This window comes from Delphinapterus leucas, chromosome 12 (assembly GCF_059928025.1).
Source record: "Delphinapterus leucas isolate spDelLeu-1000000601 "Yukka" chromosome 12, BTC_Dleu_Yukka2, whole genome shotgun sequence".
NCBI lineage: Eukaryota > Metazoa > Chordata > Mammalia > Artiodactyla > Monodontidae > Delphinapterus > Delphinapterus leucas.
This window is the reverse complement of record NC_143140.1, coordinates 69582410-69604666: the sequence shown is the minus strand read 5'-3', so window position 1 is coordinate 69604666 and position 22257 is coordinate 69582410. Positions and strand designations below refer to the sequence as shown.

General features: G+C 36.0%; 1 protein-coding gene across 4 annotated transcripts in view; it reads left to right on the top strand.

The window, feature by feature from the left end:
• The first annotated feature begins 1246 nt into the window (after window positions 1-1246).
• BCLAF1 (BCL2 associated transcription factor 1) overlaps window positions 1247-22257 on the top strand; it is a 29560-nt gene continuing 8549 nt past the window's right edge. For 2 of the 4 annotated variants that reach the window (XM_022557398.3, XM_022557383.3), the window contains exons 1-10: window positions 1247-1377; window positions 7618-7721; window positions 9480-9593; window positions 10451-11362; window positions 12602-13267; window positions 13411-13580; window positions 15934-16039; window positions 17138-17222; window positions 19711-19886; window positions 20996-21176. In XM_022557398.3, coding sequence (XP_022413106.1) covers window positions 9490-9593; window positions 10451-11362; window positions 12602-13267; window positions 13411-13580; window positions 15934-16039; window positions 17138-17222; window positions 19711-19886; window positions 20996-21176 — 2400 coding nt within the window. In that variant the 5' untranslated portion in view covers window positions 1247-1377; window positions 7618-7721; window positions 9480-9489. Of the gene's footprint in view, window positions 1378-1401; window positions 1891-7617; window positions 7722-9479; window positions 9594-10450; window positions 11363-12601; window positions 13268-13410; window positions 13581-15933; window positions 16040-17137; window positions 17223-19710; window positions 19887-20019; window positions 20183-20995; window positions 21177-22257 lie in introns of those variants that run through there. The other 2 variants (XR_016395106.1, XM_089921643.1) reach the window with 2 other exon arrangements.

Genomic DNA, 22257 nt, shown 5'->3' with positions numbered 1-22257 from the left:
ATTCAACATATATTTACTGAGCACCTACTAAATGCTTGGGACTTATCAGTGCACCACATAGGCCAAAGATTACTGTTTCCACATTCTGATGGTGATGATGGGGTGAGGGGCAGGCTGTACAACAAGAGAAAACTGAGAATACATTCCATGAAAATCACGTATTTTTTCCAGTTGAGCTGGTATATTGGATTGTGAGGAGAGAACCCCCTAAGTACAGTGTTAAATTCACAACTAGGGCCCAATACTGGACTGCATTTAACTGACAGAAGACTGGTTGCTAATTACAACTTTGAAATCCTTTAAGGCAGTTTACGTGCCTAAAGAACAAAGTTATAACGGTTTTAGGCCCAAAGGAAGTAAGTGCAGCAAAGTATTAATAGAAAACGTGCTATATGGCTCCTGCTGAAATTCTATCCAAATCAAATGTGGCTTGCCTATTTATAACCTGATTTATATTTTTGGCAGATTAGACTGTGTTTCTCGGCCAGCACAACTGATCGTTAAGCTTCGTGCTCTGCTTTATTTTCATGCTCATGCCAACGTCCCTAAGTTCCGAAGTGGTAATGCTTCAACCACGTCCGAGAACAAGCAGCATCCTCTGACGCTAAACAGCCAAGAAGCCTAAGCCGCTTCGGAGCACTGCAGCGTGAACTCCGCTACGCGCGGTAGAGTTGGTGTGACGCCACTCAAAAAAGGGACTTAGATCGTGGCCATTTTTCTCCTTTCTAAGTGCGTCTGACATATTTTCTATCAAAGCAAAAGCAGCACTTCCTGGTTTCCAGTTGGCGTCGGAGAACTCGGCGCTTCCTGGCGTAGAGAGACGCAGTGTGCGAACAGAGCAGCCCCTTGCCTCCGCGTCTTTTCTTCAGTGTGAGATTATCTTTTTGCTGGCCTGGTCTGAGTTGGCGCCACAGAAAGCATGGACCAGACGAACAAAAAGTGGGGGCGACAGAAAAGTCCGGAGGGTTCCCTCAACGCAAGGCAGAGAGGCCAGCGTACCCAACCGTGTGGTCCATCGACCTCAGGGCCGAGCGACAAGACCCCGCCCGCTGTCTACCGCCACCCTGGCGGAGGCGGCTGCTAAAGGCCGGAAGGCGGGGCCGCCAGATCATCGCGCGAGACCAGCCACGCGACTTCCCAGAAAGCCTCGGGAAACATCTTTTTAACGGCCAGGGAGCCGGTTTAGGGCGGAGGGGTGGGCGGGGCCTGCCCATATATTTAGCAGCACCGGAGGCCACGCCCCAAATCGGAAGTGACGGAGAGGAGCTAGCGCGTCGAAGATAGCTCTATGGTTTTCCTCCCGTGCTTGAGTCGGGAAATGGCCGCGGTGTAGTTACGAGGAAGATAAGTCCCGGGAACCGTGCTTCGGCGTGTCAGGTAGGCCTTGCGTTGCATTCAAATCACTCAAAGGGCAGTGTATGTGGAGGAGGAATGAATATTGTTGAGCCTTTTGTTGGTAGTGGCGGGTTGGCGGCGACAGGAGAACCCAGGAGACCTTGCGCCGTTATTTATGCGTTTCCCGGTCAGCTTCCCTCAGGTTTTCGAGGCACTACGGCCCGAAAAGGTGGGGGTGGGGTGAGCAGCGAGAACGGTGTGCGCGCGCGCGCGCGCGCGCGGCTCCGAGCCTGGCTCGATACCCACAGACCGCGCGGCCTTCTCATGCGCTTGCGCAGATCTCTCTCTTCAACCCTTCCCCCATTTCCTCTGCCCGGATCTCTGCTCGCGCCCGACTGAACGCTCGCCTCGCGCACGCGCGCTTCCTCCTCCCTCCCTTCGCCGCCTTCGGCCCCTGAGGCGGCCCGAGGTACAACTTGTGTTCGCCTCCCGCCACCTTTCTTCCCGGCCTTTGGGGCTTTGATAGGATCACTGACGTGCAGCGAAGTGCCTTGGGTAGGTTAGCTAACCCCTTTCCGCGTCGTTTGAACTCCTTTTCCCCGGCTTCACGCTCCCAGTCGGTTTACGCCTTATTTTGGTTACCTCACTTTGTCTTAGGATCCTGTTCCGCTCTTCAGACCCCGGCATCGCCTCCGGGGTTGCGGGAAAATTTTCTTCGGGGCTAATCTAATCGGCCCCCCCCCCCCCGTTAACTCTGCTTTGAAGCGAAAGTGCACTTTTGACTGTAGGAGTTGGTGCCTAATCACGGTTTCCTAGTTTGGGCAGCGGGCCTTAGTCGATGGATCTAAGAACGGCCCCGCCACCCCCGGGCCTAAAGGGCAGTTGTGTAGTACCCGCGAAGCCACGTCCTTTTTGCGAGAGTTTCAGCCCCTTGTACCTCGTTAGAAATGTTGCAGCCGTGGTTGGTACAGTTGGTGGTATACATGGAGGGGAGTGGTGAGTTGAGGTTAAGGACTTTGCCCTCATTTTATTTAAGTCCGTAGTTGGCTTTATTTACTTTTAAGGTTTATCTCGTCAGAATCAATTAGTAGTACTGGCAGCTACTTTTCGATGTCAAAATTTTTTTTTTTATAAATCATTTTGAATTGAAAAAACTGAGACTAAAGTTGGAGGCAGATATGACCAAAAATGATGTACAGAGATTAGCTGCTTCAGACTTGTATCTTTTTGCAGCAGCGCCTTTAAAATTTTTTTGGTATTAAAAAGCAAAACAAAATTTCTTATCTCTCAATGTAAATTTTCTTTCCCATTGGACTGTAGTTGGGAAGAAGGGTTGGGCTGCAGGTCAGACAATAAAGAACCTTTACATAGGAAAAACCCCTGCCAGTTTATTTGCATTATTATGTGATCCTAGCCAATTTAGGGTAGGTAATCGAATCGAACGTTTGTGTGTCTGAAATAACTCACTTTAGGTGAACAACCTAAAGCCTGTTTACTGATGGCAGTTAGCTTTTTTTTTTTAAATACCGCACTTTCACTGATACATTGTGGTAAATATTGAAATCCCCCTTGATTCAGATAATTAAAATGGTGGCAAAGGAAATTTTTTAGGCAGAGCTGACTCTTGACTTGGAAGAACAATAGTATTTTAGTACTTGGAAATAGACCTGTAAAAACTTGTCACTTGGTAGGCTCAGGTCTAGTTGAGTTTATTGAATGACTTAATGTGGGCAGCTAGCTGTACTAGATTAACTATGTGAGTCACGACTTACAGAAACGAAGAAAGTCTTTACAGTTCTACATAGAGCTTTGGATTGGGAGTTTCCAGAAGCTATATTCAAAATCATTAGTTGACCACTAGCTGAATTCTCCTGTGTAATTTACAGTGATTTATTAAATAACAAGAAGTAGGTAAGGGGATCAAGAAGTCCAACTTATATCTCCGGGTAGTAAGTGTAAATGTTTAGTTTATAGTTGTAGGTTAGGAATTTGTTCATTTTTCAACTCCAGTTTCTTAAACAGTGGTCATCAGTATTATGTCGGAGTCTTAAATATTAAATGTTTTATTTGTCCTCAGGGCTGGGAAAGAAACAGTCTACAAACATTAATGTAGTAATAATACAGGCCTACATTTGTGTATTATTTTGGAATTTTCAAACACTTTAATTTTACTTGATCCAGTATTTGTCCTTATACTAGGTGGAGGCCAAAAAAGGTAGAAAACTTTTTAGGGCTACATGAACCAGGGATTGGCACACCCTGGTCTAGAATGAAGGTATTCTTTCTTTTTCTCAGTTCTGTGCGCTTTTTTTTTTTTTTTTTTTAAAGCAGGCTGACAAGGAGCTGGACAAAGAACTAAAAATTTGCAGCTAAACCTATCATTTTTTAAAGCTTTTACTTGTGGAAATTTTCAAGCACAAAGTAGAGAGAATAGTGAACTGTTTGTTATCTAGGTTAAATAATTATCAGCATTTACCAATTTTAATATTTTAAAAAAATTTTTATTTTATATTGGCATATAGGTGATTAACAGTGTTGTGTTTCAGGTGTACAGCAAAGTGATTCAGTTGTACATATACATATATCCATTCTTCAAATTCATTTTTTCTGGAGTGTTTTAAAGCAAAATTACTTTTTTGTAATGCTGGTTAATGCCATATCAAAAATATCAAACTTAAATATAGTAATCATTTGAAGCAGAATTAATAAACTGCAGTTAAGACTGTCACAGACCAGGTTTACCAATAATGATAGTTAACATTTGAATGCATACCATGTGCCAAACTTTAAGTTGCTTACATTTATTAGTTCAGTTTGTTAATTTTAAGCCTATGAGTAAGTACCGTAATTAACCTTATTTTATAAATGTGGAAACTGAAGCTGGAAGAGATTAAGGTAATTTGTCCAGTGTTGGACAGCTAGTTAATGGTCAAGCCAGAATTTTGAACCTAGTCAGTTGGAGTAAGAGTCATGGGATATTAATTTTAGGATTATTAAAGATGTGAATAGCAATAATTTGTTTACAAAATCCGGAGCCCAGATTCCCTGAGTATGATAAAATTAAGATGGCTCAAGTATGCTTGAAAGGGTAACCTAAAGAATCTCTTCTGGAGGAGCTTCAACTTGGGTATTTTGTTGAGCCCAGTTGTCTTTGCTCTTTGCTCTTTCCGTCACTTGTGTTCTAGCTGATCATTATGTATTATTCCATAAACGATATGCTCTGTTAAGAGCTTTATTTATTTTTGGACCTGCTGCCTGGCTTGAGGGATTGAGCTGGGCCACATCAGTGAAAGCCCAGAATCCTAACCACTAGGCCACCAGGGAACTTTATTTAGAAAAATAAAGCCTGACTCATTCTCTTGTGTTCTTCACTGGGTGGTGAATCATTTGGATAAAGGTGCATGAAGCACTTTATTCTCTGTCTCTTTTTACAGTGTGTTAGTAAGTGATCTTGTTTAGAATAGAGGGAAGATTGATTTGACATTTTGAATTATATATGTAGGTTATGGCCACATCAGGCGCCTGTCAGGGTATCGGAGAGAGCACAGGAGATCCTGGTCAAATTCTGGATTAACTTTTTACAGTCTGTGACCATGGGCAGCCTAAAAGGGCAAACAAATCTCCTGTTTTTGCCCCAAAATTTGCACTTCTTCCAGATACTTGAGCCCAAAACTTAGAATTTAGGAGCACCATTGATTTTTCGTTTTCTTTTTTTTTCAATTCCCTGTGCTTCACACCACTAACAATCTGTGAGCAAGTACTGTTGACTCTATGTACTTCCAAACCAGATTCTGGATTTGCTTCTTTTTTCTTTCTTTATTGCTACCACTTTATCCAGGCAACCATTATATTGAACTTCAACCTTCTAGTTTGTCTCCAAGTTCTTCTTTCCAAGTTGTTCATGCTCTACCCAGCAGCCATCTTAAATCTTATGGTGTGACTTCCCTGATCAGGCTTTCCAGGGCTTTCCCATTACAGTTAGAATAAAATCTAGACTCTTTACTCTGGCCTACTTACTAGATGCTATTTGATTTGCTCCTTTCCTGTCTCTCCTGTTTTATCTTATACCCTCTCCTTGATCACAGCGCCTCAACCTTCTTACTGGTCTTTTTGTCCTGAATTTGCTACATTTGTGTCCTTTGCCTAGAATGCTTTTCTTTTCTTGGGTCTTTGCAATGTTCCTTGTCTTTAGCTTAACTGTTACCTCTTTAAACACAGTTCAAGGACCCACCGTAGTAGTCCTGCTCTTCACCTCTTGACATACTACTTTTTTGTTTTCTCTCTTCCCCTAGCTTGAACATAAGCTCCAAGAGAGTAGGGAACTTAATGTCTCACTTAAAGTGTTATATTTCCTACACTAGAATAGTTGTGCCTGGCTTGTGATAGGCACCTTTGTTGTAAATTCATATGAATTCTGAAAGCTTAAATTCATCTGAAAGATGGGGTTAAATATGTAGTTTATAAGGTTATGAGGATTAAATCAGGTGATTTTATTTAAAGTCACCTAGCACACAGTTCTGGGCACATGGTTGGTAGTTAAATTTGCTGTAATTTGTTGATTTCTGTTCTTCTTTAGTTGTTTTTGGGAGGGCAGGGACCTTTTACAGTTATGTCTCCCATAATATTTAGCACAGTGCTTTGTACATAGATTTCATTAAAAAAAAAAAAGAAATGGAGCAGATTACAGTCTTTGTACTATCTTAAATATTAATATATTATTAAATGTTAAATATAATTTACATTATATATTATTAAGTATATTGTGTGACATTTTATATATGATCATTGAGTTCTTGGTATGGATACTTGAGAATGTATTCATAGATTGTGAACAAGAATGTAGTCTCATCTACTAGTCTAACAGCCTACAGCCCCTCCTTCCTCACTGCTATTTCTAGTGTATATTTTCTTGGAACTTCAGAAAATCATCACTTGGAGTAAAGAGAGATTTGGCAGTTGGTTCTTCTCTGGATATATAGAAATTAAAATTAGCCTTTTAGAATTGTTTGGGGGAAGTGTTAGCTAAAATGAGCCTTGTATCACTTCCAGCAGTGAATCAGTAGTATTGGACTTCTAGGTCAGCATAAAGTTTCATAACAACGCACCAATTTAGATGATGAGAGTTTTCCTCTGCCCACTTGGGGGATTTGATATTTTTAAAACTAAACATGCAAGGACTTTAGAAATCTTTTTGTTTCTGTATCCATGACCTTTTGTTTTTGCTAATTTTTATTTTGGTGTATTTCCCTTAATTGCTAAGTTTCTGAAAGCTCAGATCTCTTAATCCCCTCAGCTGTAGGGCCATGGGTATTTAGGGGACATATTCTTGATTTACCAGTTTAATTTTAATTTCTTCTACTTTGTATTTTCATTGTTATTACATTTTTCATTGGATTGATAACTTGGTAAGATTCACAGATTTTCATATTAATGTTTTTTTTCATTCAAGCTGGTTTATGAATTCCTTGAGTATAGGCATGTACAATGTTAATTGTTTAGTTTCTGCTCCCCTAGTGTTTTTTGACTGTTCTTTGCACATAATTGATAATCACTGAATGTTATTCATTAGGCTAAGTTTTTCAGTAAATACTGAAACTACTTAATAGTCTGTGCAGAATTTAAATTTATTTTCATAGTAATGGTAAATTAGGAGGAGCATTGGCTTCCAATAGATATTTGTTTCATCTACTGGCTGTTCTTTTATTGGAACATCTGTACATGTATCAAAATGCTTTTAGGCACAAAATTAGAATTACTGTGATGGCTGTTAACACGAATTTAAAAAAACAGCTTCAAATGAAACCAAACTGTATGAAAGGAAGTGACCAGGAGAGAATAAGATCAATAGCAGAGCACTAAAATAAACTCATATTGTAGTTAAGTTACAAACTGTAGCGTTATGAATACTAACTATAGATACACGACATGTTTTGATATACCAAGATGGCCACTTATGCCAGCCACTTTGGAATTTTCTGATAGGATGACAGCATAGCTTCTGTTTTCTAAAGCCCAAATTGCTAAAATTAGAATTCAGGTGTTTGAATTAAAGGTGCTTCAGTTTCATAATGCACTGCTGCACTCTGATTGAAACAAAAAAAGTTAAGTTCCTTTAAGCTTTTGTGGTTAAAAATTTATTTCCTTAATCAGTTTTCCACTCCCTGAAATATTTAGTGCCTTTATTAAGAGTTTTTTATAGCAGTGTTGAGTGTGATGCCTTGTAAACAGTGGATTTTTAATTTACCATAATTCAAATTCGTATTTTTTTTTTATCTTTGCTAGGAGTTTGAATTTAGAATTTAATTTCTCAGAACATTCTCTCCAGGAAGAATTTTACAGTATCTCAAAGACTTCACTTGATTGCTTGATCCTGCATAAAACCCAAGGTAAATAATATCCTTTATTCTAGTTTTCAGTTTTGGCTTATTTAAGAAAATGTGACTTCTGAACTCATGATTTAGACTGATTAAAAGTGATGTGGTCTGAAACTCTTGGGGGCTTTCTGGTGGCTTGTATGAAGTAAGCCAGATTTTAAAAGATAGTTTTAAGGAAAAGATTGTCTATCTCTTCTGCTTCTAGGTTGTGTGCCTGCTTCTACTTCTATAAACACATCTGCTTAAAGACTCAGAACACACAAAGTTATTTAAAAATAAAACGACAAAATAACTCTGCTTATTTAACTACCTTCCTTTATGCATGCAAGAGGAGTTCTGTAACTTAGCTTTTTTCCCCTTATGTGGGTGTTAAGGTAATTAAAATTGATTGCTTATTATGTGCTACGCATTGTATTAAGTATATTACATGTATCAACTTGTTTAATCCTCACTATAACTCTGAGGAGAGTACTGTCTTTATGTATTTCCTAACTTACTTGGAATTAAGAGTGGGAGAAGACAAAGCTGGTATTTGTCTCTTTGAAGATAGATATGTTTTGTTTTAAAATAAATATTTGACACCCCTTGAATTTGTCATTTATGTGGTTTTTCGGTGAGGAAGTATGCAGACATCATTGTCTCCTCTATAATTCAGCTCATCTTAGTACTTTCAAATAGTATTTCATAATACTGAGCAAAGTCTAGGTAGGTCAAATAAGTGCCCTAAGACATTTTGGTAGTAGGAGAAATGGTTTAAATATATGGCAATTGCAGGCTATTAAGAAAGTTTAATGAGTTGTTTTCTATGGAAAAAATTACTTATTTTGTATAAGTTAGTGGAAATTTGGAAATAGTGTAGCAGGAATAAAGTTGGGAGGCATATGTATATGTTTAATTTTGTGAAGAGTAGATCTTATAAATCATTTAGTCCTGTTACTGATTTCTGTGAGGTCTGATTATTGTATTAGATACTAGGTAGTGTTTAGAAAAGTTACAATACTGGTGCCCAAGTTCTCTTTTTCCTGTAGTTCCAAATTATCTCTTTCTTGCAGCAATCTCTTCGGTTTATTCATCTTTTATCCTTTTTCATCTTCTCACCAGAAGGCTACAGGGTGAACCTAGGCATTGTCACATAAGTCCATTTTTATTCTGCAGTCATGACTATTGAAAGCAGAGCCATGGCTCCAGCTGTTCAGACTTAGTGACCTTTATTCTACTAGGAGACTATCCATCACCATTCCAAGCAGTATTGTATACATGGAGTGGTCAATTTAGTCCCATTTCAAGGCCATAAAGCACTTATGATGGCAGTCGGGTAGGTTTATTCTATATTTTTTAGTATTGCGCCACTTTACTTTCTTTTTTTCAGGTTCGTTATCTGTAATACTCTGATGTTATTTATCTTTTTTACAGGAGAGGTAGGCATTTGTATTGGGCATGGAATAACATCTAACATGCTGCTGTAGTCTGATATCATTGCTCTTTCTGGCTTCTGCAGCTGCTGCCTTTTTGGATTGAGGCACATAGGTGGGGCAGTCCATAGAAATCTTCTCTTGTGTCATCACTATACAGTACCTGTCATGTAGGTGAAAATACAGTTTTAGTTAGGGATAATTGACTGTCTTAGTACTCATATGAATAATGATGAGTAATATCCTTTGAGAAACTTACGTCTTGTAAATTCAATTTGTATCCGAAAATAAGTTATATAATTGAAACATCTTCATTTGTATTGTGATTTTAACCTTTTTCGTGCTCTCATTTGACTAGGAGAAAAGAAATGGGTCGCTCCAATTCTAGATCACACTCTTCAAGATCAAAGTCTAGATCACAGTCTAGTTCACGATCAAGATCAAGATCACACTCTAGAAAGAAGAGATACAGGTGAATTACTGTGCTTTTAATTCCTTAAATAATGATAATAATCATATCAGCTAACACTTATGAAGTGCTTACACAGAATGCTACATTCATTAACATGTTTTATTCGTAAAGAATCCTGTGAATGGACCTATTGTTATCCTTGTTTTAGAGTTAGTTCACTGGGGGTCTTGGAATGTATTTCCTGCAGATAAGCGGGAACTGCTGTAATGTTAAGAGATGAATTGGATAATGTAAGAATTATTTGGCAGTAAGCAGTCTTTGCATACTGTTTCATAGTTTCTCATTTCTGACTCTGAGGTCTCAATAGGTTTATTGTTTAAAAATGATAAACTCTGGTTGTCTTTCTTTAAGTAGTAATACATACTTAACATAGAAAATAGAGACCACAAGTAGAAAATAAAAGTGACCATAATTGCATTACGAATTAATACTTGTTTATGATTTTCCTGTACTATTTTTCTAGGCCTAAGTTTTTATTATGCATGCATTTAGCCAATGGTATTTCACTGGTGAATGTTCTTCCATGGCATTACATTTTCTTTTAACACTATCACTTTAAGTGCCTGCATAAAGGTACTGTAATTTGTTAGTGTGTCCTATTGTTGGTTGTCAATTTTTTCCCCTGTTTTCTGTGCCTTCATTCCTAAGCCCTTTATTTTCTCAATATTTACCTTAGAATTGAGATTTTCTTCATTGAAAACAGTAAACTTTTACTTTTGTATAACTGAGGGCTTTTTAAAAAATAATACATTTTTGGCTTTGACACTTTATTTACGTGTTATATTCAACCAGAAGTATTTGGGATGGTAGGATGTAATAGTTTATTTTTCTTGGATTGATATTTATTTCATTTTTAGTTCTAGGTCTCGTTCCAGGACATATTCAAGATCTCGTAGTAGAGATCGCATGTATTCTAGAGATTATCGCCGAGATTACAGAAATAATAGAGGAATGAGACGACCATATGGGTACAGAGGAAGGGGTAGAGGGTATTATCAAGGAGGAGGAGGTAGATATCATCGAGGTGGATATAGACCTGTTTGGAATAGAAGACACTCCAGGAGTCCTAGACGAGGTCGTTCACGTTCCAGGAGTCCAAAAAGAAGATCCGTTTCTTCTCAAAGATCCCGAAGCAGATCTCGCCGGTCATATAGATCATCTAGGTCTCCAAGATCATCCTCTTCTCGTTCTTCATCCCCGTATAGCAAGTCTCCTGTCTCTAAAAGACGAGGGTCTCAGGAAAAACAAACCAAAAAAGCTGAAGGGGATCCCCAAGAAGAGAGTCCTTTGAAAAACAAATCACAGGAGGAACCGAAAGATACATTTGAACATGACCCATCTGAATCTATTGATGAGTTTAATAAATCATCAGCCACATCTGGTGATATTTGGCCTGGCCTTTCAGCATATGATAATAGTCCCAGATCACCCCATAGTCCTTCACCAATTGCTACACCACCTAGTCAGAGTTCATCTTGCTCTGATGCCCCCATGCTCAGTACAGTACACTCTGCAAAAAACACCCCCTCTCAGCATTCACATTCCATTCAGCATAGTCCTGAAAGGTCTGGGTCTGGTTCTGTTGGAAATGGATCTAGTAGATACAGTCCTTCTCAGAATAGTCCAATTCATCACATCCCTTCACGAAGAAGCCCTGCAAAGACAATCACACCACAGAATGCTCCAAGAGATGAGGCTAGGGGACGTTCCTCATTTTATCCTGATGGTGGGGATCAGGAAACTGCAAAGACAGGAAAATTCTTAAAAAGGTAAGAACTAAGAGAATTTAGGTTATAATATTAATACTTCTGATCTTTGAATTCTTTTTGGATTTTAAGGCTAAAAATTGCATTGTGATATGTATTTAGCTATTTTTACTCCTGACTTCCTTCTTTATAAGATAATTCCAAGTTGGTTTTATTCATATCTTGTTAACTTTGGAAGTGAAGTATTCTAATAAATGTTTATGAAGCTAATTCATATTCCTCCTTTTCATTTTATCCATTTTTAGTCAGTCCAGAATTGAGAATATAAATGAGAAATTGAGTAGCATAAAGTATAACTAATGGTTAACATGTTGTAAAAACAGTAAAAACAGATTAATTTTATGTGTTAGCTTATTTTGTACTCTTCACCATTATAAAGTGACCTACATAAATAATGCAGTTATATTACATGTTCTTGTGTGGTATTATAAACAGTCCAGCTGCCAGTTTTTAACGAATGTGCCTGACTGTAGAAAAGATAATAAATGGTATTTCTTACTCAAGTAAACATTTCAGAGAGATACTTGGTTTGAATTCTAATTTCAAGCATTGCTAAAGGTTACTAAAAAGCTTAATGAAAATGGGTTGCTAAGGTAGTGTGATTGACTTACAAGTGAGGGAATACTGCAAGCATGCTATTTATGGTTTAGTGCTATACAATCTAAAATTAATTTTCTTAGTGGACTGATACATAGTTTCTACTTAATATTGCCAGAAAGCATCATTTTCTACTGCAAAGTATATATGAACTATTTTGTGATCTAGATAGACTATTAAATATCTAATATTAATTACCTTGAAGTCCACTTTTTTGAACTCTTATTTATATTAGATAAGTGAAATAGTCTGAGATTTTGAGTATAATCATAAGTAGAATTTTAATAGATAAGTATATTGTTTATTAGTGGTTCTTAGCCTCAGAAATTAAGCTGTGTTGTATGTTCTAGAATCTGGATTTGTTAGTGCAGAATTGTGGACTATAAATAGAACAGGTTTTTGAGACTGGCTTTACTTTTTTTAAACTTTAGGAAGTCTAATATGTAAATTTATTTAAAAACTCAGTACATAAGCTGTATGGATGCTTTAAATGCTTTTTAAAAGTGGAATCTGAAAAAGCACTTTTCAGTAGGGTTTTTTCCTCTTATTACTGGTCCTGTGATATTGGGAAGCACAATTAAGTATGCAAGTGATCTGCAATGAATGCAATCCAGAGTTACCATCCTCTTCTTTGCTTATTCACAGGTTCACAGATGAAGAGTCTAGAGTATTCCTGCTTGATAGGGGTAATACCAGGGATAAAGAGGCTCCAAAGGAGAAAGGATCAGAGAAAGGGAGGGCAGAGGGAGAATGGGAAGATCAGGAAGCTCTAGATTACTTCAGTGATAAAGAGTCTGGAAAACAAAAGTTTAATGATTCAGAAGGGGATGACACAGAGGAGACAGAGGATTATAGACAGTTCAGGAAGTCAGTTCTTGCAGATCAGGGTAAAAATTTTGCTACTGCATCTCACCGGAATACTGAGGAGGAAGGACCCAAGTACAAGTCCAAAGTTTCATTGAAAGGCAATAGAGAAAGTGATGGATTTAGAGAAGAAAAAAATTATAAACTTAAAGAGACTGGATATGTAGTGGAAAGGCCTAGCACTACAAAAGATAAGCACAAGGAAGACGACAAAAGTTCTGAAAGAATAACAGTAAAGAAAGAAACTCAGTCACCTGAGCAGGTAAAGTCTGAAAAGCTCAAAGACCTCTTTGATTACAGTCCCCCTCTACACAAGAATCTGGATGCACGAGAAAAGTCTACCTTCAGAGAGGAGAGCCCACTTAGGATCAAAATGATAGCCAGTGATTCTCATCGTCCTGAAGTCAAACTCAAAATGGCACCTGTTCCTCTTGATGATTCTAACAGGTAATCCACACTGATACCTAATAAATAATCTGTGGGTGGTTAGTTAATAATCCAGTTAATTATTTTCTGAATGTACTTACCATTTTCATATTCAAACCAATGGTATATTTTGTTTGTATGTGTCTGTTACCGATATGCTCCAGACCTGCTTCCTTGACTAAAGACAGGCTACTTGCTAGTACACTTGTCCATTCTGTCAAGAAGGAGCAAGAATTCCGATCCATCTTTGACCACATTAAGTTGCCACAGGCCAGCAAAAGCACTTCAGAGTCATTTATTCAACACATTGTGTCCTTGGTTCATCATGTTAAAGGTATGTTTAGTATGTTTCTTATCGTGAATTAAATTTATCTTGTAAGTAAAAAAATGAACAGCTATGTGTAATGATTAATGCACCCCAGGGCTAGCAAGTATATATAGACTATTAAATTTTTGGAAAAATAGCACTACATGAAAGAGATAACAGTCTGGTTAACATTAAGACCTATTTAATAAAGTGATTTTTAATATTTAATAAAGTGATTAAAATGCTAAATAGAATTAAAACATACCCTAAAAATCTGTATTATGGTAAAACATGACGTAGATTTATACAATGCTAAAAGTCTTTTTGAAATGTACCGTAATACTGTATTTGAAGTGCAGGGTGCTTACAGATTATCTTTGATTGCATGCATGGGACTTGTATTAATGTACTCTTGGCACTGGATTTATAACAAAGTGGGGCAGTATTGTTATTATTAAGAATTTCTCTTTAACTTTTAAAGAAACTTGAAACCAGTGGGGAGAAACAGTATTGATTTCCTGTGTTAATTTTGTATTAGTTAACTTGTTATAATATTTGGCTTTTTTATATGATAAATAAACAAGAAAAAACATTGTTAGGAGTTTTAAAGGGGAAAAATTTCAAGAAATTTATAAGTATGTTGGATAAGTAGTGATTCTGTGAATGGTGACTGATTAGGATAATCATTATGACATTTCTTTAGGTCCTGGGGTTGATAAGGGTGTTCGTTTCAACTGAGTAGTGATGTTCTATTTTCACTAGTATGTAGTTTTAGTTTCAAAGTTACTAATAATTTTCAAAGGTTTTAGCATGTGACTTTTTGGGCAAATAGAACTTGTTTTTATTATTTTGGTTTTGTGTTTGAAAGGCAGTTTACTTTGAAATAGCTTCTTACCCAGGAATCTCCGTGGCTGTTGCTCTGAAAAGCCGTTTTCTGAAAAGTTTGTCTTTGGATGTGAGAACAACTCATAATAGCTGAAACTTGCCTTTAGCAAATTCTTTATGCATTTGATATTTCAAAACAGTGACTAGTTAATGAATTTCATTTTGACTGTAATTGTTTAAACATAGTAACAAAAGAGTTTTGTTATTTGGCTATAACTAGGTTTGTGAACCAGTTTATGACCATATTACTGTGGTGCATAGAATATGAAACGTTAACATTTTTTCTTTTTTCACCTTTTTTTGACCTGTCTCCACATTTTACAATTTATTGGTGCATTTTGAGATCAGGTTTTCATAAAATTTTTCCTTTTTCGTTTTCCTTTTTTTTTTTTTTTTAAAAGAATTGTAGTTATGTTTCATTATTCGTATTGTGCAACCGATCTGAACAGCTCTTACTTAACATAGAGCTGAAAATGCCCAGTGATGTTTTCTTTTTCATTGTAACTAGGTCCTGGAATATGTTTTGAAATGGCAAATCCATGTTTCAAAGTAAAATAGCTGTTGAAAGATACAGGCAAAGTTGAATCTTCTGTCTTCCTGGCAAAAATGGCATAAAAACTGAGTTGCTAGCTCAAATTCCTGGGTTTCATGGAATTATGATTGAGGCACTACCCTTGTAGTGGCCGTTTCAAGTTTTAATGATTGGTTATGAGACATGTGCTGGATATTGGGCGGTAAGTTGACACAGATGTATGTTGACCTGTTAAGCAGATAGCTTGCTTCATAATGTAACATTTCATGACTTTATACGTCTTTCTGTATTACATCTACAGCATATTTTGAAATGGTTTAAAAACTAATCAGTATTGCTATTACTAATTTTAAAGTTGTTAAAAGAAAGACAAGACAATAATATCAAATGTGCTGTCAGGTTTGCCAAGATGCCAGAGTTTTGGAGTAATTAGTGAGTGTTAATTGATTTAAAAAATATTTTTCCAATTGAAATGGCAGTATTCAGTTTTTTCTTAAATCCAGTTTTTGTTGTCAACATAGTTCTTGCTGAAATACTTTGATTAGCTTACTAAAACTAGCTGTGTAGTTATCGTAGCATTTTTTGTTTCCTGCAAATGATTACTTGAAGTTAACTTCATTGGTTCATATTGGCAAGGCTTAAGGACATTCACATATTGTTCCTTTTTGTTCTGAGGAAGTGTAGTGCATTATTGAAATGGAATTAGAGACTCAATTTAATATATTTATTGTTCTTGGTTTATATGTAATATTGACAGGGACCTGTGAGGAACTTTGCATCAGTTACCTGTTGAGGTACAAGAAGTTACAAGGGACAGGGTAGGAGTTCTTTGTAACACTTGGTTCTCTTCTGCTAGGTTTCTTGAGTATTTTTATTTTCTTTTCACCTGCTACATGCCCTTCTGTCACAAATGAAAATCGCTCTTAAAGAACTAACTGGGCAGTGTTTCTCCTAAATCAACAGAGCAATACTTCAAATCAGCTGCAGTGACTCTAAACGAGAGGTTCACCTCGTATCAGAAAGCCACTGAAGAACATAGTGCCCGGCAAAAGAGCCCTGAGATACACAGGTAATGTATACTGGGCATATAAAAATGTTGTTTTGATAGGAAGACACTGTTTAAACAAGTTTATGTTGGAACTTTAGACAAGATATATGGAACTGCATGGATGTCGTGACACAAACGAACTTTGATTTGTAGCTTGAATAAATATATTTCCAATCTTGAAAAGTTTGTAATTTACTGTTTCTTTTTAATTTTCAGTTTTATTTGGTTTAAACTGGTTGTTAGAACTTAAAACACTAATTCTTATCACTTGCCAGTATGAAATTAAATAGTTACAACATCTGTATGTTGGGAGGGGGTTGGATGCCTAGAGTAAGTAACCCTTGAATTCGATTTACTTCCAGTAAGTTTGTAAAATTAAAATGCTTGGTGAAAGGTAGAATTGTTTTTCATGAAAAGATCGTGAATGTTGAAGTCAGACGGTTATGTTCCAGTCCTTGCTCTCTCACTTAATTGCGTTGTGATAAAAAAGTTATTTAATCGCTTAACATTAGTTTTTCCCATCTACAAACAAGAATAACAGTGCCTCTTTTGCAGGGTGGTGGTGACAATTAGTATTGATTATAAAGTATCTAGTTCGGTGCTTAATACAAAGTAGGTATGGTTTTGGTGGTCACTGCTGAAGAGGCACTGAGAAGATGAAACTGACACTAGCTTAAAAAGGCAAGAAAAGGCACAGAATAAAACTAAAGATCTACTGAATCTGTAAAAATATTGGAGATACTTAAGAACAAATAATCCTATTTGTGTATTCATTGATACACAATGATTATAATTGTATGATGATTAACACTTAAAATGATAATGTCCAATTTAATCAAAACATGTTTTCCTTTTTTTGATGGTTAAAGTAAGCTTGATATCTTAAAAGGTCAGGCTTCATTTATATATAAAAATTTGGTTGAAGCATTTTCATTTTTAATATAGTTTTTATTTCTTAATTATCTATTAGGAATTAGATTAATAATCTTGCTGTGCTAAATTTAGACAACTGGGAGAGAAACAACTGTCTAGTAGTTCCTTTACAAAAATGGACAATTTTAGGAATTTGTGGAACCATAAAGTTAATGTGACTACAAATAGACTTTATTTTACATTAAGGAGAATTGACATCTCTCCAAGTGCCCTGAGGAAGCACACGCGTTTAGCAGGGGAAGAGAGAGTTTTTAAAGAAGAAAATCAAAAGGTATGTTTTGAATGGACCTTTTTTTTTTTCTCATGTTAACTTCAGCTTAGTTAATGATATTGTACTAATAAGCATAGTTTGTTTAGGCAAAATGTTTATGGATATCATCTGTAACTTGTAAATACATTATGTATATATTTATGGTAGCGTATATAGTGTATTTTCCTAGAAGAAATTAAGCTGACACTTGTACTATATATCTAAGTTAAACCAAGAATAATTTTTTTAAATGCTACTGAAAGGAAGAAACTAGTTGTAAGAAAAGGGCAAAGAATCAATGAGTAGACAAAGGAAAATTATAAAAGCAAAGATATAAATTATATTAGGGTTTCTGTTAGAGGTGAAATGGATGAGCCAGAATAAATATTCCTTGATTTATGTGTGCCTAAATTAATATCTCTAGGTTCTTCACAGAGAGAACAAGAAGTAATCTCCATGCTACTGGGCATTTTTGATCTGGACTAAGAAATAAGCATTCTAAGAACTGGTTTACAAATGAACATTTGGAACAAAAACTGTGTTACAGTTTTTGTGGATTGGGGGGAAGAATGCTTTTAAACTTGAGAAAGGAGTCTGAATGACTGGAATTACTGGCGTTGGGGTCGGAGGACTCTGAGTATGGAATTCAGTCGTTAAGGGACTCTGACTAATTGATAATTTGAAATTGACATTTTCAAGGTAGATTATATGACAGTCCATAAAAGTCTAGTTGAAATGTGGAGCAAGGTTAAAAGGGAGCAACTGTCTGTTGTAGTGAAAAGGCTAGGGAACTTGGAAGCGTATTGCTTGGTTCCAATTCTGGCCATCACCGAGTACTGTCTCTGTGATATTAGGAAAGTAATTAGCTTCTTGGACATTGGTTTTCTAATAGGAAGAGTGAGAATACATCTATCTTGCAGAGTTGAATAATTGGGCTGTTATGAAAACATTGGCATTTTTATTACTAGAAGCTGTTACTAATGGTTGTAGTATATAATCATTTTAATTAGGCATGCTATTAATTCATTAGATAAGAAATTTAGAGCTTAGGAAGAAAGTGGTTTCTTTGCATGGGGCACATTAATCTTGGAAAACCAGATTCTGAGAAGTGAATGCTAATTTTGGCTTTTACTTTCAATACCTTGGGTTCAATGTTGGTTAATTTTGTTTTGCCCACAATTTAGTCTATTCTTGTACTCTGACAGAGTGAATATCTTCCTTCTCTCCGTTACTCAGACCGATTTTGATTGAGAGGAGAGAAAATAGTGATAACTAATGGAAGGACAAGAGGATATGACATTGCTTTTTATCCTTTATCTTCCTATCTGAGTGAACAATTAACATATATTTAGTACTATGTAGTTTATATATATATATATGCGCGTATATATATGTGTGTATATATATATATAGTTTGGCCTTTACAAAATGCTTTCACTTATATTGTTACTTGTGGACTTGGTAATAATGTATTACTAGGTGAATAGGAAGATTTTTGCTCTTGATTAGATTTTTATTGTTACAGTGGGAGCAAATGGGTGAGTAGTTGGTATCATTTGGAGATATGAATGTTTATGAACATTATAGCTAGACTTCCCAGAGTAAGTACTTATTGTTGAATAGTAGCAAGGATGTCCACATTGCTTAGCATCTTACTGATGTATAATTTTTCTTCATTCCTAGATGCCTCTTTCCATCTTCCTAAATTATATAGTATTTGAAAAAGCAATGGAACAAGAAGGAGGTGAATTGTGACCCAGTTAAACTAATGTCCGTTGCAATACCTGAATTGAGAAAGGGCAGTATATGGCCCAGATACTGAGTACAGGATTGGGAATAATATCTTTCTGGCTTTGTTTCTACCCTTGTTCAACCTCAGTTGGTTTCATTAATCATATTACACTTGCATGTTATGGAAATTACAGAATACTTAACTTTTGAAGTGGTTTTTATTGGGTTGGTCAACTTATATGGGAAGAGCTTGATGACAACGAGGCTTAAATAATGAGAACCATTACTTTAGGATCCCTTAGCTTTATTTATAGGCAGATGACTACACCCACAACTGAGTATAACCTCTATCATTGTTAAACTACATAAAAAAACATTTTGAAGGATGAAGGATGATAATGACGATGTGCTGAGTACAAAAATAATTGTATCATTTTACTGTATGAAAGTTTATTATGGATTGCTTTGAACAAAAACCTACGACATTTTCAAGATGATTTACCTTTTAATAATTTCCCCAGTCCCATTATACTTGCGTACACAAATGTTTAGTGAAAACATCAAGTGCATTTTTAAACAAAAACTAAGTATGGAAGTAGTATGTTACTCATTCTTTTCTGATACTAAAATGCCAGCTTAGAAACTGGCATAAAATTTGGTTTTGTGTGTGTGTATACACACACACACACACACACACACGTACATACACGCACATATATATGTATTTTTGTCCCTATAGTTTCCCTGAAATCTGTATTTTATATCTGTCTTTTTATAGGGAGATAAAAAATTAAGGTGTGATTCTGCTGATCTTCGGCATGACATTGATCGTCGGAGAAAAGAAAGAAGTAAAGAACGGGGGGATTCCAAGGGCTCCAGGGAATCCAGTGGATCAAGAAAGCAGGAAAAAACTCCAAAAGATTACAAGGAATACAAATCTTACAAAGATGACAGGTAACTGTTAAAACTGTCTGAGTTAGGTTTTAGCTTCTAATTAGCCTTTAATAATTGTCAGCTTAATTGCTTTCAATTTTGACTGTGTAATCGAATGTTTAAATTTAAACAATTAAAATTATTTGTTTTACAGCAAAAATATATTTGTCTTTTACACGGCTTATGGTGGATGAGGACAAAAACTTTGGAATAGCAAGCTAACACTGAAAAAAAAAATGACAAATTAATGTGTCCTATTATCCAGGCTACATCAGGAGGTTGGACTTCAATGCAGTGCATTTCTAGAAACAGTTTGTGTAAGAACTTTGGTTCGTTATGCTTGATTCCGCACTTTTTCAACTCATAACACCCAGAGTACAAGAATTTTAAACTGATGTCTAGTGGTTTAACATGGGAGAGATGGGGGGGAGGAAGGACTAGTTTTTTTGAAATAGCAATGTGTATTAGTCTTTCAAAGTAATGTTTCCATGGATACTGTTAGAAGTGGTAAGAGTTATCGCAGGTATGACCTTTTCGGGTGTTGGATTAGAATCATGTAAAATTGATCATCATAGAGTCAAATAACAGGAATACTAAGAAGTATTATAGATAATTGTTTTCCTTGCTATTCATTAGGTAAATGGTGCATTTTACTTGTGTTTTTTAATTTATTACTGGTATTTGTAATGTCATATGCTTTTTATTTCAATAACGGAGTTATGGCCTAAACGATATCAACTGTTCTCACCCAGGGTGTACAGACTGCATTCATTTTGAAACATGGCCTTAAGACCATTCTTACTTTTTCCTACTCTTCTCTTCCTTTCCTTAAAATAAAAATAAGTTAAAAATACTGAAGAACTGAACCTTATTCTTGAAGTTGCCAGACTGCTAGTTTCTAACTGGCATGTCATACCATGTTTTTCGGTAGTCATGTAAAACAAATATTGAAGGAGAATGGAAACAGACTATGTCAGAGTTTAACACCCAATCATTTTAGTTGCATAATAATTTTAATAGGGGATAGTTTTTTTGACTTGAAAAATATCCCTCTTATTATAAGATTCAACAGGGGGTCTTTTTATCTTTTTAAAAAATAGCACACATTTTTTGTTTGCTTTATTTTGCAGTAAACATAAAAGTAGAGAGCAAGATCATTCTCGATCTTCATCCTCTTCAGCATCACCTTCTTCTCCCAGTTCTCGAGAAGAAAAGGAGAGTAAGAAGGAAAGAGAAGAAGAATTTAAAACTCACCATGAACTGAAAGAATACTCAGGCTTTGGAGGAGTTAGCCGACCACGAGGAACCTTTGTAAGTAATAAAATTATCTTTTATCATTTGGTAGAACTTTACTTAAGAGTACTATACATAAGGAAAGTAAAATATATGTTTTAGACATTGTCTGTTGTGTGAGTCATTACTCGTATAGGCTTGAAAAATAAAATGGTATTTGATATATCGTCACTAAGAAATGCCATTTAGGGGGATTGAGGAAGGGCTGGAGCTGGGATGATGCTTTCTCCGTATATAAAGTAAAAAATAAATGTTTTTGCCTGATTTTAAAAGAATAAAATGCCATTTTGAGATTTAGAAGCATCTATATAAACTAGATAACTTTTCTTAACATTGGAATCAGTAACTGTACATAGTGCTTAGAGACCCAAGAGTCAAGCAAAGTTAGTGATTGAGATCCATTTCTTTAATCACTTAGTCCTTGAAAAAAGTCTTGAAACAAACAAAAAAATCCATATGTTCATCTCTGTATTGACAGCTATTTTCATTTTTGCCTATTATCTTCAAGTTCTTGTTTATCCGTGTATCAGTCATAGAAATTATATCTTCTTTTTATTCTACATAGCGTATGCATTATTCCCATGTTTCCATAAATTTGTTACAATTGTTAATTTAATGACTTCATAGTAGTGCATCTTCTTGACTCTTTAATTTCTAGATTCAGATTCCTACCTTGAGCAAGTATCCAGTTTGTTATTAGTGGGGTTCACTAATTAGATCATTTGGGAAAGAGAAGAGCTTTGCCTGTATGGTGATAGGTGTAGTTGAACACTTGGGATGTTAGTGTTAGGAATTAGACAACTCTTTTGGCTAGTAGAAGGGAAACAAACCAACTTGATTATTTAAAAATTTTAGTTCAGGCCTTGAAAGTGCAGTATTCTGACTGCACTGTTAACTAATTAGGTTGACTGCATTTCTTCTTAACCTACTCAGCTTTCAGTAGGCAGAATTTTTTGCCTCCTTACTGGCCTCAGTGGCCATGAAGTTGAGATTTAGGAAAGAAATTAGGGAATGTTTTTTGTTACTGCAGTAAAATTAGAGTTTGCATGTAACTTAATACCTCTTGATTTCACTACTAAACAACTTTGTTAATGTTAAT